The 18,486-nt window shown below is 40.6% G+C and overlaps 1 protein-coding gene across 1 annotated transcript in view; it reads left to right on the top strand.

The window, feature by feature from the left end:
* Positions 1–446: 446 nt before the first annotated feature.
* LOC126260078 (DDB1- and CUL4-associated factor 13) overlaps positions 447–18,486 on the top strand; it is a 60,484-nt gene continuing 42,444 nt past the window's right edge. Inside the window, exons 1-2 of the mRNA XM_049957283.1 lie at positions 447–610; positions 3,871–4,070. Of these exons, the coding sequence (XP_049813240.1) occupies positions 541–610; positions 3,871–4,070 (270 nt within the window). The 5' untranslated portion in view covers positions 447–540. The remainder of the gene's footprint in view (positions 611–3,870; positions 4,071–18,486) is intronic.

The raw sequence follows: 18,486 nt of genomic DNA, 5'->3' as shown, positions 1-18,486 counted from the left end.
AGCAGATTATTGTGTGAGGGAGGGGGGGGGGGGAGCTCATGGTATTGGATCTCCCCGACCATTTCATCGCCCTTATAATGTTGCGACGAGGTACTGTCGCACGATGGGCTGATGTCCCATCGTTCATAAATCATAGTCGCTGACTACCAACAAGAGTAAAATTTTTCGACAGTGCTAGTAATTTATCGCACAATGACTTCAACCATCAGTTACTCATTACAAACAAAACGACTCACATCTGGTTGTCAGACATAAGTTTGCGGATCTTTTCTTCTATTTCTGACCAACACTACGTCCTATATAAATATGTGCTGTTTTTTAAATATCTTGTACACAAAAAACAATTATTAAATTATTACTTGCCGAGAATTTTATGTAGTGGTCACAACAACCTGACATGAGACTGTGGTGATCACTTCAAAATGACAATGTGTACTTTGGTGTAAAGTAGCAAATGTCTTTGCAATACGGATAGTAAAGCGTGGTTGCAATGTTTACTTGAGATGTGTGTGTGTGTGTAGAGTTTGTTTGTAAGTGACAATGAAAGTTAAAGTTCTCTGTCGGAATCCAGACGATTATCTGCGTGAAACGAAACGTGATTTGTACAAAGGTGAGTTTATTATTCTTGTTTTGTGCCAAATTTGTGTGATGTGATTTGCGCTGAGAGTTGCTGTGACACAAACGCCAAGTGAGACGCAATCAGTCATACGGCATGTGGATTTTACAGTTAATTTTAACTGAAAATCGTACTTGACATGCAATCATTTAGAAGACTAGAGTATAATTTATGCTCTCCCCTAAGTACACAGTATCATAACAATGGATGGTAGCAGAAGGTGAGTTCCATGATCAACCCTGAATGAAGCGATTTGAAGTCAACTGTTAGAGCTATGACGTTTTACTTTTCGTGAAGTGCACAACCTTGTATTAAGAGCAAGTTGCCAGTCTTTCCACCAGGCTACTGTCCTGTCGATATCCAACTTGACTGTTTACTACAAATTTGTCAGATAGAATTTTCCTCTTTTTAAAGCCTGCGATTGCAACAAATGCAATGTTCTAAATTTTTAAATCGTTGATGTGTTACATGAACATTAACAGCCCTATTACCTTCCACTGGGGTACATCAGATAACTGCTTCAATATAGGTGAATCTCCGTCCAGGGTAATGTGCTGTATCCTACCTGACAGGACTTTTGCTTGTCACAAAGCCGGTTAGTTACCCTACATCAAGGTTTTCTTTTTCTTCAAAAGCTATTGTTGTATTTAATCAAAAGCGTAGAAACGATGACTCAACTTGGATTACTATATCCATAGCACCAATGGTATTGTGGGAAGAGTCAAGCTTAGTATCTTAATAAGTTTCCTGACCCCCATTGGTTTCCACGGAGAAGGCTGTTTTGAATGAGATAGGTTATAATGTTTGACATGAAGATATATTCTAGGAATCTGCTGCAAATGAGTATGTAATATTAAATTTTAGTTCTGTCATTCAGTTCTGCTTCCTTTTTATGTAGATGTGACTTGTGTTCTTTGCCAGTGACAAGTAACGTGTCTCTACTCAATGGATCTAGCGTGGAGCAGAACTTAATAGAGATTCTTTCAGGTGTCTGGGCACTGTTATGTGACATTGGCAGCCTTATCACATGATTGTATTTTTTTTAGTTTTGTTACAGCTGATGTGATAATATTTTGCTGTTGTAGCTCTCTGATTGTTGTGCTTTGTGCATGTTTTCTAGAGCTTGGTTGACTGTTTGTTGTAACTTCAGACAACTCATTTATGAGGGGCAGTCAAATATAAACTGAACACTCACCATAGTGAGACCATAGAATGGTTCCATTGAAAAGTAATTTCATCATTCATTAAGACATTATCCCACTGGGAGACAAGATGAGCAATTCCTGTTTCATTGAATTCAAGCGACTGCTGACAAATCCAAAACCACGCTCTTTCTTGCACTTCTTCATCTGACTAAAACCGACACCCACTCGTGTTTCTTTATGTCGCCAAAGATGTGAAAACCATATGGTGAAAGATCTGGGCTATACAGGGGTTTTGCAGTGTTTCCCAACCAAAAAGTTGTAGCCTTTGTCCAATTGGCAGTGTAGGGGAGGGCATTATCTTGCAACAGTAAGATTTTGTTCAACAGGATTACTGTGCAATGTGACTTTAGGGAGGGGACAAGCTAAATATAATAGAAAAAAAGAAAAAAAACCACCACCATGATCCCAAAACACACAAAATGACGAACAAAAGAAAAAAATTACAAAATCTACAGGAATCGGACACTTCCCTTGATCTATGTAGGTCGACCGCTGCTGAAGATTCCAAAACACCAATACCTATACATAAAACTACGAAAATTAGAATTTGTCATTTCCCTTGACCTACCAACACCCACAACTACGAAAAACGAAACCAAAACACCACCACCTCAAAAATTCAAAAGTCAAACATCCCTTCTTAAATTGAAATGCATTCAATGCACAATAAATACACAAAACATTACAACTCGATAAAAAAAAGACACTACAAAACAATTACTTACCACCAACAAATTTGGGTGCTGCAGAGTATGTCGGTCATCCCAAACACACACACACACACACACACACACACACACACACACACACGGCGCCGTCAAAAGCAACAACCAACTCATAAACTCCACGCCTTAATGACGTCACACACCATGGCACCCTTAAATCATGGGTCAAAGCAGATGGGTGGAATCGGACGCTTCCGAGTCAGGTCAACGAAGCGTCCGATTCCACCCGTCTGCTTTGACTCATGACTTAAGGGTGTCATGGTGTGTGACGTCATTAAGGCGTGGAGTTTATGTAATGCTTTGTGTATTTATTGTGCTTTGAATGTATTTTAATTTACGTAGGGATATTTGCCTTTTGAATTTTTGAGGTGTTGTGGTTTTGGTTTCATTTTTCGTAGTTGTGGATGTTGGTAGGTCAAGGTAAATAACGGATTCTAATTTTCGTAGTTTTATGCGTAGGTATTGGTGTTTTGGTATCGTCAGCTGCGGTTAACCCGACCATTCCATGTTCCCATTATATCGGATCTTGAGTTTTCGTTTGACTGCCACTTACACATGCCTGAGAAGTAAGGTACACACCTCCTTATGAATTTTACTGCACATATAGGCTTTTCTAGTGCTTTTTATATTGGTGTTCATTGTTGCTACAATTTATTTGTGATCACTGACTCCTATCTCTCTGTGGACACAGTCAAAGGAGTAAGATCTATTTGTCACCAACAAGTCGTCTATATTTCCATCATGGATTGAATGCTAACCCATCTGATGTCAATAATTTTCTGAGAAATCTTTTAGGACTGTTTTGCAGGAAGTTTTATATTGTCTGCCACCTGTGAAGTATCAATGCTGCCTGTCAAGTGTGGGCTTATGGAAATCTCCTCCAACCAGTATAACATGGCTTGTATACTTACATACTAGGGGACATAATTCATTTTTTACTTTTTTAGTAATCATTTGCTTCTGTAGCTTTGATTCCAGTTGTTACAGTTAATGCCACAGTTATTTCACATACAGACTCAGTTTCTATCTCAGTTGATTTAAAATTCTTGTCTATTATGCCTACTGCAAATACTCCAATGCCAATCCAATTCAGCCTCTAATGGAACGAAAATTTTGAAAGGTAAATATTGTAATGTCTTTCATTATCAATCAAACCCATTTTTCTATAAGTGAGATTAATAGTGTGTAACATGTAATAAGTTGTAATCAGAATGGCTGTAAAAATGAGCATATTTGACAAACTAATATTTTTTCTACATTTTCAGAAATGTTGGACTGCGAAAAACTTATCATTGCCTGCAATGCTTTGTCTGTTTGATTTCAGTTCCTAGAAACTATGATCCAAATCTTCATCCATTTGAAGCACCTCGAGAATATATACGTGCACTCAATGCAGTGAAGCTTGAGCGAGTCTTTGCAAAACCATTTATTGGAAATTTAGAAGGTCATAAAGAAGGAGTCAGTTGCATTGTAAAACATCCTGCTCGTCTTTCATCAGTAGCTAGTGGTTCGTATGATGGAGAGGTGAGTTTCAGTATATCACTTTTTGTGATTTATGGAGAGGTAAGTTTCAGTATATTACTTTTTGTGATTTATGGTGATTAAAATGTTTACATCCCCAAGCATCTGCCCATAGAACCTTAATGAACTCGGTTTAGGTTCATTTTCTATAAGTAGTAAACAATGCAACATTGCGCCTATGTAGATGTGACACACTCAGCCTGGTGAAAATATGAGCCTCAAGAAATGATCAACACGAAAACATAACAAAAACCAGTGAACTAACAATACCTCATTGGAAATGCGAGATTTTAAGTGATTTTCTTGTTGTTGATGCCTTCCAACATATTAAAAAGCAGAAAATGTCAGACCACACTTTGAAAATAAAGGTTTTCATTGTGGGCGTCAGTGTAACTATAAAAGGCCAAACTGGAGAATGCAGTACCACCTGTCAGCTTTAACCCTTGATAAAGATGGTTGAAACGTCTATTTTGAGCTTATACAATATGATGACCATGACGTTGCTCGTTACACATACAAGCAGACACAAATAATATGCTGGCTGCTGTGGCCAAGAGGTTCTAGGCACTTCATTCCGGAACCGTGCTGCTGCTACGGTTGCAGGTTTGATTCCTGCCTCAGGCATGGATGTGTGCGACGTCCTTAGATTAGTTAGGTTTAAGAGTTCTAATTCTAGGGGATTGATGACCTCAGATGTTAAGACCCATAGTGCTTAGAGCCGTTTGAACAAATAATACAAACAGTATTTAATTGCAGAAAAATCATTAAACTAATGGAACAACCACAGGAATTGGGTGGTTTTGGGTGTGGATAAACTAAATATATGACAGTCCTAATAATAAAAACATACCAAAACAAATACTAACTCAAAGATTAAGCAAATAAAATCCTCAGCAATCAACAAAACTACAATGAAAAAACCTGAACAAAAACTCGTGTCGGTAATTTTGCTTGACTTATATAGTAGCTCCAAAGAAATCCATGAACTCACAAAACCCTACACAATTTGACAAGTCTGTTATCTAACACTTCAGTTGGTCTAGTAAAGTAAGTAAACACCACTGATGGGTTGTGTCTTAGGCCTGTTCTGACTGGCTGACTGTGCCTCCAAAGCAGTTCCATGATTGTGTGACGTGATCAGCATGTTGCAATCCCTACAGCCATTATTACAAATAGATTAATCCTGATAATGTTGGTGCTTTTTTAGTCAAGCAGCTCCAAATTTGACCTCAGAAGATCTGAGTAGACTCTGTACCAGACCTTCTTACATCTCAGAAAAAATCTGAGGAGGTATCAGGAATTGAAATCAGGTCCTTCCGCACCGAAGCCAATGACATTAACTGTCTGGCTACGTAGGTAGGTCAGTTGGCTTATATAGCTAAAGCGAAGTCCACAATGCCACCAAACCAAAACTCGCTCACATAATTAAAACTGAAAGTTTTAGACCAGTAATGTACATAAAATCAACTCCACAATATCTCCCAATCACAATCAAACATAATTACAAGCAGCTAACAACACAATACACCAATTTTGTTAACACAGTAAATGCACGTGAACACACATCTCACACATACTTCAATAAAAATAAGACGGCAAACCATCCAAATCAGCCATCATGTAAATCTAGAAAACCAATGGTAGCAAAAGTAATATATCATCAATACAATCTCTAAAATGGCCAATCTAAACTTCTCAAACTAGGAACCCCTCCACATAGAATGCTGACAGCACCACATATACCAGCTTCGGTCAGTCTCGTACCTCCTCCACAAATGTAACACTTCACATACTCGGCATTTAAACCAAATAACTGTAGGAATTTTATCATGGTCAACATGTTGTCCCCATTGTGGCATGCAGGGACATACTTGTGTACTTAATTCTCATATCCATAACTATCAAAAGATGAAACATAAATTTAAGTCTCCAAATATAAACAACAGACAGCACTAATAATTCTAAACCTAAAAATAAATGTATTGCCCAAACCACCAGCATTAAAATAACTCACTAACGAACTGCTGCAAACTCATCCAGTATTATTTTCGCAAACAGCACTCAAGAAGTCCAATGAATCACCGACAGCAGTCACAAAAAATTTAGAAACAAACATCCCACACTACAGCTCACCACCATATACTGCAACACACCCTCTACAGATACGATCCATTTCAAATATGTCACACCACACAGTTACGTCATGGGTCAAAACAGACACGTGATACCTTCATCTTCAGTTGGCCTCCAGTAATATGACCGTCACTGGTCAAAACGGAATGACAGTATTGTGCTCTTCAATTCGCTCATTATCTACACTAGTTCAACATGGTATAGTAAATAACCTGATACAAGAACCAAATGAACAAAACACACCAATGGCATCTGCTATTGAAACAAACAGATACATCACAAATGTCATCTACATGACATTTGAAGTCATACTTCAAAAAAATACAGACGGTTCACAAATGTTCACCTGACCCCATTTTCCATTTGTGCACCGTGTTATTGCCATTTGGATACATTTCAGTTCTTTGAAGGAAAAAATATTACTTACTGAATTCTCACTGTTTATAGTTGTTAATGTGACCAAACAGAAATGTATTACATGTTGTCTTTTTTTTGCCATTGCAGATATGCAAGTTGTATAGGTTAATCAATGTCTTTTGCAACTGTAATGAAAGTCTTATTAAGACTACTTTCTTTATTGTAAAGTATCTTACACCAAAACCTACAGATGTCGTACACTCAGATCAGTGCCAAATGTAAACGGTGATTGAAAGTGACACCAGAACTACAAAGCACGTGAAAGGTGTATGCATGAACGGTGGTTTTGTAAATCTCATGTGCATAAGTTGGTAGAGTGTGAGGCCGTCGTACTAAACGTCCTGTGTTCAGATCTAACTGATGACTTTGTTGTAACTGTTTATGTGTGAAACTGTCACAGGGGAGAACATTTTTCTGACATGTAAAAGGACTTTTCGGAGTCTGTAGCAATGTTCTTTTGGCAGTCTGCTTTTGCTTTGTTAGGGTGAAAGTAGCAAACCTATAGAGTACATTTGTATAGATAGGTATTGTGTTCTGTTGCTCATGTCCGTTAGAACAGGCACCACTCGTGATGAAGCAGCTAATGTATTTGTAGTTTCACTGAATAAACATAAACAATCTGAATAGTAGAATAAAGAAACAATTCCATCCCACGTGCGGAAGTATTAATAGTCCCATATAACACTTTCGTGCATAATGCAGTAAAAATTTGTCGTCATTGGGATATGAATCTATGACCCAAGGTACAACAGTGTAATGCTCTACCAATTTCCCTGTGAAATTAGATAGGATTAAATTCAGTTTTTGTTCCATAGATCCAAAAAATGAGATGATTTTCGTGGGTGTGGAACATGTCATAAAGTATAACATAAAACATTTGAATATAATACTTACTACCCTGATCATTTGTCAGGAGATTGTCGAAATAGGTGAGTACAATGCGGTAAACTGGAACAGCTAATATTTACAGAATTAACATGCTGCCAGAATGAAACATTGTTGTGCACTATTAATAAATTTATCATACAGAAATACCTAATCTTGACTGTTGTGACTGAGTGCTGTCAAAACTGAAATCTAACAGACATTTTTACTGAAGTTGGCTTAACGGTGTCTGTTAAGACATTCTTCTATAGAGTAGAAGGAGTTGCCTATCAAAAAGTCTTTCGAACTCTCTTTAAACCTTGCTTTTTCTGAAACAAAAAGTTTTTAATGGCTACTGGAAATTTATTGAAAATGTGTATTCCTGACTATTGGACCCCATTTGGACCAAGGTGAGTGATTTTAGGTGTTTATGTTGATTGTTCTTATTCTGAGTATTGAAACTGTGTATTGAGCTACTGGTTGGATATGGAGATATATTACTTGCAACAAATTTCGTTAAGGAATAAATATACTGAGAAACAGTGGTGAGAATACAAGTTCCTTGAACAGGTTTCTATAGGATGTTCTGGAATTTACACCACAAATAGTTTTTATCACATGCTTTTGCACCCTAAAAACTTTTGCTCGGTTTGATGATTTACCCCAGAATATGATCCTGTATGTCATAATAGAATGAAAGTAAGCAAAGTATGCAAGTTTTTTTTATATTTATATCTCCTACATCTGACATCATTCTCACTGCAAATACAAGCTTGTTTAGGCACTTGAGCAATTCTGTGGTATGTCCTTCCCAACTGAATTTATTATCTAGTTGTAATCCCAGAAATTTAACACGGTTAACATCTTCGATCTGCATGTTTTCATATGTTATACACATGCTGGAAGGAAATCTCTTATAGGTTCTGAACTGCATATTGTGGGTCTTCTCAAAGTTTAATGACAATGAATTAGCTTTAAACCATTTATTAATGTCAGTGAAAATTTGATTAGCAGCTATTTCTAAATCTGTACTTGACTTGCTACTTATTGCAATGTTTTTGTATCATCTGCAAACAAAACAACATTAGCATCTGGCAATGTAACAGATGAGAGCTCATTAATGTACACAGGGAAAAGCAATGGACTCTAGGTGGAGCCTTGAGCAACACCACGTGTAATTGATTCCTAATCAGATGAAGACTGACAGCTTACTGCACAGGTATTTTGGAATGACACTCTTTGCTTCCTGTTAGAAAGAAAAAAGTCAAACCATTTCGCAGCATTGCTGGTGACACCATAAGATTCTAATTTACTTACGAGAATGCTGTGATTCACATAGTCAAAGGCTTTTGACAGGTCATAGAAAATGCCAGTAGCCTCTAATTTATTATCTAACAAATTAAGTACATTCTCACTGTAAGTGCAAATAGCTTTATCTGTTTCAGAACCCTTAAGAAATCCAAACAGCGACTTGGACAATATGTTATTTGCAGTGAGAAGCTTGAACACAACCATTTCAAATATTTTTGAGAAAGCCAGCGAAAGTGAGATTGGTTGATAGTTTGATTGTATCTCCTTATCCCCCTTCTTGTAAAGAGGAAGCTATATGTAATAGTTACTCAAAATTATGCTTTTTCTGTGCTCCATAGTTCTGATATTACTTTAAATTAACGTTTATGCCCATTCCACTGGACAACTGCACATAATATGAACTGAATCAGGCTTTGAGTCGATACTCTAATGATGTATAACGTTTGGTACTGATCTGAGTGTCTGACATCTGGAGGTTTGGGTGTTAGCTCACAGAGCAGAAGTAACAGTCCTCTCTGTTGAGTTGGTACTTGGAGAAGCTCCAACTTGTCTGCAAAAACCGAAGTGATTGGTATAACAACTGTGATGCTACCTGCAGCCATGGTCAGGACAACTTTTAATAGGACACAGTACTGAAAGCGGAATCCCATTATCTTTATGTAGTACATGCACCTCTCAGCTAAAGATATTATGAAGGCTTCCTCATGGGTAAAGTATCCTGAAGGTACAATAGCCCCATTTGCATCTGTAGGTGAATTTATTTAGAAAGAGTTATTAGACAAAAATAAAATGCTAATCAGGGTGAACATGTGGAATGTTGGGTGCTAAGGCTGTGTGGGGAGCTATAAATGGAAAGGATGCATATATGTAGGTAGAGAGTTTAGGAATCAGAGAGGAAGGGGGGGGGGGGGGGGAGGGAATTTTGGAGTGGTGATCATACGTTTATTCGTACTGAGTCAGATAGTGGTTAGGTAGGAATGAAAACCGGTAGGGGACAGGCAATATGGTAAAGGAGGACTATATTCAGCAAACAGAAAGTTGGAGACAGTGAGTAGAATCCAACAGACATTGTAATCTTGAGGACATGATAAAATGGTGGTGTGGGCACACAGGAGCAAGGTCATTAACCCTTTGAATGCTGCAGATGTGATATCCGGCCACACTCCACCTTTCCTTGGGGGCTGTGGACCTCATTAGCCGCTGCAGTGGTATTTCCCATGGGCACTGCAGATGGCATTCACCATTGCAGCCTGGCTAGTACCTGAGTCCTAATGATGGCTTTTACCATCAGCCGGTTCCACTATCAGCAGTATTTCTGTCAGATTTCACAATTGCTGTTCGACATTCATGGTAGCTGATTTGTGTGATCATCCGCATTCTGCTTCTGTGGTGTCTTTTAGCTTTCTGCCTATTCATCTGGATTTTTTGTTGTGCAAACAAATGGCACATTGGCATGGATGCACTGACGAAGAGATTCTGGAGATACTCATGAGGAATGATAGTGACAGTCTGTGAGGCATTTTCAATAACTGTAGTGACGATGATGATTCTTCAGAATAAACCTGTTGTAATGAATCTACATACTTCACCTAATAGAGCTCGCCAGGATAGCTCTTCTCCAGATTCTGACTGAGCGAGGTGGCGCAGTGGTTTAGCACGCTAGACTCTCATTCGGGAGGACAATGTTTCAATCCCGCATCCGGCGATCCTGATTTAGGTTTTCCGTGATTCCCCTAAATCGCTTCAGGAAAATGCTGGGATGGTTCCTTTGAAAGGACATGGCTGACTTCCTTGCCCAGTCTTCCCTAATCTGATGAGACCGATGACCTCGCAGTTCGGTCTCTTCCACTCAAATCAACCCCCGACCCTCTTCAGATTCTGAAAGTGAAGACCAATCAATCTGTAAAAGGCCATGCCTTATTGACAGATTTGATTGGCAAAAGCATGATTTCAGTCCAGCACTGCATGCATTTTATTACTCATCTGCAGGACATAACTGCCAACTAGCGCCTGATTCAAGTGTTCTATCCTTTTTCGTGCTATTTCAGTCAGAAAATGGGATGAAATTTATAGCATTTGAAATGAACTGATCTTACACTTTCACCATTGCAAATACGTTAGAATCATTCTCGACCATCCACCTGGAAAGATACTGGTCTTGAGGAACTGTATTGATTCATTGGTATGTGGCTTCTTGTGCCCCGCATTAAAAAGTTAAGAATAAGGAATATTAGTCCAGAGCACTCCATTTTTCAATGAAGTTATGTCTGAATCATAGAGATGTCAGTTTGTTTGAAATTAGCAAAATAATTGATACTGTTCGTTTTGCAGTGCATTTAATCCATACAAAAAGCTCTGCGTCTATGAAACTCCATTATTGTTCAAAGGTTGCGTATCTTTTAAACAATTCATTCATTCGAAATGAAGTAGATTTAGAATCAAGGCATTTCTGTTGTATGATTTGTAAAAGTGAAAATGTCTTTGATTTCATTGTATATGCAGGCACAACAGAAATTGAAATCCATAATTTGGGGAAATCTGGCAATATAGTGGCAACACTAATGAACCATACTGTGAATGTAGACATAACCTGTATGTTGACAATTGGTGTACAAGTCCAGATCTGTTCCTCTGGCTTCACAGCCATAGAACAGCAGCATGTGGTACTGCATGTAGCAACAGGCGCAATTTTCTGAATTTAAATGAGGAGAAGTTGATTTTATGTCAACTGTCAAAGTGCTTGTCATCAAGTTCTGCAACAAGAGAGAAGTGTTGATGTTGACTGTTCTGTAACACTACAGAATTGTGTGACCCGGGAAAGACAAACGGGAAGGCTGGCGAGAAAGTAATGAAGCCGCAGTGAGTTGTCGACTATGAGTACAGTGCAAGTATGGGTGCAGTAGACTGCCCTGACATGCTATTAAGCTCAGTTGGATCTATACGTAAATCTGTTAAATGACACAAAAAGGTTTATTTATTTATTTATTTATTTATTTTTTCGTGGTGTGGATCTTGTGTTTTGAATGCTCACACTCTTCACAGATCGTTGACATGGAGAAAAATACCATTAGCAGATTTTCATTCATGTCTGGTATGAGAAATTCTTGGAAAAATTTGCTTCAGATCGGAGAAGAGATAGGAAAGGATGATGTGAATCCTGTGCACTTTACTGGCAGGCGCTTTCCAAATGTCATCCCAAGTGACTGGTTCAAGAAATGCAGACTGTGGCGTAGACATACAGTCTACTTGAAACAGAATGAGCGCAGAGAAATATGAATGCAAAATATGCACTGTATCCTTGTGTGCTGTACCATGTTTTGAAACGAACCACACTAAGAACAACTTTTAGCCAAGTTTCTACATTTGGAAGATGAAATTAAGTCCTAACTTCTGACAAAATTATTTAAAAAATAAAACTAAAAAAAAATGAAATTGTACAAAAATTATAAAAAAATATTATTAACTTTACCATTGCTGGTCCAAGGCGTAGATGAGGAGAAGGATGGAAATATAACAGTGCAAAATAAAAATAAATGAATACAAACACAGACTTATCTGAGCTGGAAGAAGCTCTCCAGATGAATTACTGTTCTAACAAACACATTATGTATGAACGTGTGAAACATCCAGTCCGTGCTGACACACAGACCAGATGCTTCCAAGTCCAAGACCATAATGAACAAAAAAAAAAAAAAAATGAATTATTCATATTGATTATTTCAGTCGTGAATGACGAAATTCATGAAAATCCTATAGAAAAAAGCTCTTCCAGTATTTCCAGAGTTTTCCAGGTTTCTAGGCAACTTTTCCAAACTTTTCTTTCATACAAAATTCAACAAAAAAAGCATCACCCACATCAGTTAAGCCATTTTTGTGTTTAGTGGGACTAACACACAGCATTTCATTTTTGTATATGGTCAGTTGCACATACTCGCCCGTTTCTGAGGCACAAGAGGTCATTACGAATTAAAAGTGGCATTTAATTAGGTAACAAAGAAACTTTAGCATTTCTTTATTGAATTCTTAAACAAATGCATCATAATTTATTTATGCTGTATAATTACATTTGTGTGCTGTATAAAACGAACTCAGAATTGTAAACTTTTTGATTTTGAAGTTTCCCTGGTGATAATTTGTTGGGTCAATGAGGTCAAAATACAGTATATTGATTATCTTTGAAAGTATGTGTCGGCATCCAGACACTTTGCTCGAAAGTTGTTTGCAGGCTAATTATTGTGCGAGTACAAATGAAAGCCAACGTCTGATTGTTATGGATTCTCCAGCGTTTACATCGTAAGTTACGTACAAAAAGCTGATAATTAAGTATCAGTATGTGAAATAAAACTCAGATGTATACAGAGACCTTATGATGATTCACAAGAACTAATTGCAAATGAAGGAAGCCCTTAATGAGGAGTTAGCAGAATCAGCAGTTTCAGTGAACATTATATCTGTTGAGCAATTCATCTCCAGATTCAAAGCTAAAGAATAAGTATCCAGATACACAGTGTTTATTTGTAACGTCGATAATCACACTCAGACTGCCAGACAGTTGCGACCACCCTTGCTCCCGAAAAACTCAACAAAGGGCGAGGTCGGACGAGGGAAGAGCTCAGGCACAGGCAGTAGTCCGTGGAGATGGCTACCAGTGCAGGTAAACACATTATGCGACCTCAAGGGCGTGCTCGACAGGCCAGCCAGACGCGCAGCTGCAGCACAAAATTCTATAAGACCAATGTGACTATAGGATGCAAAATTATTAAAATGAGAATTGAAAAGAAAAACATAAATTCGTTTCTGCCTGCTTATAATAATATATGTGGCGTACAGTGATTTGCATGCCACAGGTTCCACAGACTGTGGAGATGGGAGGCTCTCTCTTCCTTGAGTAAGAAGCCACGTATTAGGCCGGTATTACACTATCAAATTTCTTTGTCAAAGATTTGATAAAAGATGTGATCAAATATTCTGTCAAATATATTTCACAAAGATCTTTGACGTTGTGCTAGAAGGGTTATTACACTGTCATCAAATTTTTCATCAAAGTTCAAGATGGCTGACAACAACAACTTGTTATTAACCGCAGTAGTTGCATGTACCACAATTGTACTGTGTGCACATGCGGAAAAGAAGTGGGGGGAAAAAAGGAAACATACCTGGGTGAAGCCGTGGGTTTTACGATGACACGATAAAAGCATTCAACAAAGCTTGTTACGTGAGCTTATAGTGGAGGACGTCAAGTTGTACATCAATTACTTAAGAATGGATGAGCATACATTTCTGTATGTGCTCAGTGAAGTGTATCCTCATATCACAAAGCAAAATATTCACTTAAGAACTGCTACATCTGCAGAAGACAGGCTCATTGTAACACACTGATTCCTTGCTACAGGAGAGGGTCAGGTCAGGTCAGGTCAGGTCAGGTCAGGTCAGGTCAGGTCAGGTCTCCAATCTTCGGAATCTATTTTTGTATTCAGCGTGCCTCACGTTGTAAAGCACCTCATCAGCTTCATACATCTCTATTAATTTTGTAGTTGTCGGCAAACACCAATTATATTTACCAGCAATGTTTATAAAAACACTACAGACGACAGAATGCAGCAATGCTAGTGCTCCATGTGGTAACATGTCACATCGCGGTGAACAGAAGACAAGCGACTTCTTTGATCAAATCTACAGTGAGGCCCTAGATTTGATCAAATATTGGACAACATTTGACAAAGTTCCCTATTACACCATCAAATATCCTTGACAAAGATATTGGACAAAGATATTTGACAAAGAAATTTGATAGTGTAATACCGGCCGTAGGGAACAGTGCCCAATTCATGGCAGATCAGGGTCACTTCATCCTACCTGACTGATCAGTATGAGAAATGGCACTGTCATATAGTTGGTTTTACCAACTTCAGGTTATTGTCCCTCACTGCCAGCTGATCTTCTGCTACAACTGCATGGAAGCAAATTGACAGACTGCAGGGAAATGCCACGTTGTATCACCTCATGTTCCCTGCAGGGCTGCGTGGTGGCTTGGTCTGTTTATTCATTTCCCTTGATTCTTATATGTTCTAGTATCCAGCAGAATGATGCCTGTTTCCCCCTCTGTTGAAGAAAGTATGTTGGGTGATATATTACCTGAACCATTTTCTCTGTAGGCTACATGTCTTGCAATGATTGTGGGACAGTAAGGGAATCAGAGCAGATGAGAAACCGCTTGCCTTGTAGATGTCTTATCTGCCTGAGTGCCTTCAGGATTACATGGAGCTTTGCGGTGAGTAGGGACTACAGTGTATTCACACAGAAGGTGAATCCTGAAGACATCACTGGGGAAAACCACTGAACAGCCACGAGAGTTGCCTTGTTTGGAACCAGCAGTGCAGACAACTTTAAAACTTATTTAAAATGTTAAAAAGCAGAGACCAAAAGGCACAATCTTTCCTGTGATTCATCTAGTCTAAAATAATTCCGGGCCTCTTTAGGAGCCAAGATTGGGTTCTGTTCCAAGCTTAGTGTAAAACTTTAAAATCAGCCACACTCACCTCTAACATGGAGCAGCAGCTCACAAGTCACAGCATAGAAGCTCAATGCAGGGCTCATTCTAAAGGCCCCACTGACCAGTCCTCCATGCTGCTCCGTGTCTGATGTTTCAAAATCAGGGGGTCTTGCAAATCCGTACATTGTGCACTTACAATCAAGCCGAAAACTCATGTATTTTAAAATACTGAGTGTGTTGAGGGACTGTTTTTTCAGGTCCTTGAGGTGTGGCAACTAGAGTCAGATGTGAGGCCTAGAAATCTCACTGTGTGCTTAAAAATAAGAACTATGTCCACAATCCTCAACTCAGGGAAATTCAAAACAGTATGTGAACAGTTAAAAAGAAAAACACTCACACATTTCATGTTTTAGAATTTAAAACTGCTCGTCTCATAAATTCCTCCATTTGCAACTGATTAGTTATAATTGTGAGGCCTAAGGAGGAACAGAAGACAGAGAAGTCATCAGTTGATGGAACTTCTTAAGATATTGTGGCTCCAAATAGCATTTTAGGCTTTCTTGATGTCCAAACATACATCCGTTAGGTGGTGATAGCACAGGAAAGCGTGCTATGTAGCTGCTGTTCCACACTTGTGAAAATGATGGGCTTCCACTACATGATGGGATTAGACTGGCCATGTGTGCTTACAGGACCGGCCCGATATTGTCTTGGTGGTGATGCTGTAGAACCGCTACTCTGGTGGCAGCTTCTCGTGGCGTGTCAGGCGTGTTAAGTTTCTTGCCGCTCCAAACTGATCTGCATACTGTACTTTTTCTTGTCCACTTTTGCAATGCCTTTTTTCCAATTGTCCACAAGCAATGATGCTGTTTGGGATCTGCGTGCAGTGTGTGCCAGAGCATGTACAATCCTAAATCCAGGCTTTTAACTCCATGCCGCCATGGTTATTACAGAAGCCCACAGTAATTTTAGATTTGATGTAGTACAGGAGAGATTGCACTCCTGCATATGTTTTTAATGCATTGTTTTATAACATTTTAACTATGCACCAAACTCTGTAGCTCTATTTATGCATGGGTCTAAACAAACGCCATTCCCCCCTGCGGGTTCGGGGGTAAGAATAGGCCCGCGGTATTCCTGCCTGTCGTAAGAGGCAACTAAAAGGAGTCTCAAATGTTTCGGCTTTATGTGATGGTCCCCTCTCGGGTTTGACCTCCATCTTTCTAAATTCTTCCGAAGAGCGAGCCAATTGGGGAAGGGCGCCTTACATGGTGCACTGTATCCGTCGTGCAATTAGACCTTTAGCCGGCTTTCTCGTCGTTGCAATGGTGTCCCGCTCGTTTTCGATCTCTTGGGCGATTACCACGCTGCACTCTGCAGTGTTTCTTTTACCTGCGACGACGATGACCTTAAACAGTTTTGCACCTAAGATCCAGCACGGTAGCCAGCCCGTTGTGGTGGGGCCGCCATGTACCCTCTTGGTTGTAGCCCCCTGACAACACAGGGATCGCTCTACTGATGCCTGCGCCGTTAACTCCCCACGTATGCCAAGGAGTAGATGCCCATCTCCTTGGGGCATCGGGACTCCCGGCAATGGCCGTCCTGCCAGGTGGCTATTGCTGCGGCTGGGTGGCGCCCGTGGGGAGGGCCCTTGGTCGGAGTGGGTGGCATCAGGGCGGATGACCCGCAATGAAGCGTGGTACATCATCTCTCGCTGGCGGCCAGCCGCCAGCAGTCTCTAAGCGTTCTCGGGCTCAATTTAATGCTGAAAAGTACAGTCCGAAAACGTTCCCCTCTCTGGCCACGCCGTGGGAGGAACGTAAATCTCAGGATGGCAGTAGCAAATATTCGCCCCGATTCTTAGTTTGTACGAGAGCTGATGGGGAGTCTTTTCTCTCCACAAAGCCTCAGTTCTTCGTCGAGCATTTAGAGGACAAGTTTGGGGAGGTGGAGGGTTTGTCAAAAATGCGCTCTGGATCGGTCCTGATACAAACGGCATCCTCTGCCCAGTCACGGCGGTTACTTGCTTGTGACAAGTTGGGGGATGTTTCCGTCACCATCACCCCCCATAAAAGTTTAAACATGGTCCAGGGTATTATATTCCACAGGGATCTTCTTCTGCAGTCCGACGATGAACTACGCGCCAACCTAGAACGACGAGGTGTTCACTTCATCCGGCGCGTCCATCGGGGTCCGAGGGATAACCAGGTAGCCACCGGTGCCTTCATCTTGGCCTTTGAGGGTGATGTCTTACCCGAAAAAGTTAAGGTGATGGTTTACCGTTGTGATGTGAAGCCGTATATCCCTCCTCCGATGCGGTGTTTTAAATGCTGGAAGTTCGGGCACATGTCATCTCGGTGTACTTCCAGCATCACGTGTCGGGATTGTGGACGTCCTTCGCATCCTGATACTCCATGTGCCCCGCCTCCTATCTGTGTTAACTGCGGAGAACACCATTCCCCCTGCTCGCCGGACTGTAGGATCTTCCAGAAAGAACGGAAGATAATGGAATATAAAACCCTGGACCGCCTGACGTACTCTGAGGCTCGGCGGAAATATGAGAGACTCCATCCTGTGCCAATGCCGTCAACGTACGCCGCTGCTGCTACGACGGTTCTTCCATCTCCTGTGTCGTCCCATACGGTTGGTTCTATGATTGGTCAGCATCCAAAACCCCCCTTGCTTGTGGGGGGCACTTCACACCCTGTTGCTCCTGCTCCATCTTCTCCAGGAGCAACACCCTCTAAACCATCGGGGACATCAGCTCCCCCTTCCCAGCCGGAGAAGCGTAAGACTTCTTCGGCTACTCTTGCCAGGAAGGGATCCCTTGGGGACCTCCCTTCGCCAGTCCCGACCAGTGGAAAAGCGGACGCCCGCAAGGGCTTGAAACAACCGCCAGTCCCTGGTCATCGGGCCTCGCGGTCGTCGTCTGTCCCTGAGACCGACCCAGTGAAGCCCATGAAGCCTGAACCACCAAAGGCACAGCGCGACGAGCTGAAACAGAAGAAAGTCCCCAAGTCCAACGATGTTGCGGTGGCACCCATCCCACCGCTTCCTACAAGCTCTGCCTCTGAAGACGAGGTGGAGATTCTGGCGTCCGCTGAGGACCTCGCTCTTGCCGGTCCCTCGGACGCAATGGATGGCATTTGCACGGGTGCTCCATCGGAGGCATCAGGTGACCCAGCGGCATAATCTGCCTTC

Source organism: Schistocerca nitens, chromosome 5 (genome assembly GCF_023898315.1).
Source record: "Schistocerca nitens isolate TAMUIC-IGC-003100 chromosome 5, iqSchNite1.1, whole genome shotgun sequence".
Taxonomy (NCBI): domain Eukaryota; kingdom Metazoa; phylum Arthropoda; class Insecta; order Orthoptera; family Acrididae; genus Schistocerca; species Schistocerca nitens.
Note: the sequence above shows the minus strand (reverse complement) of the source record. Positions and strands in the feature narration are given on the sequence as shown.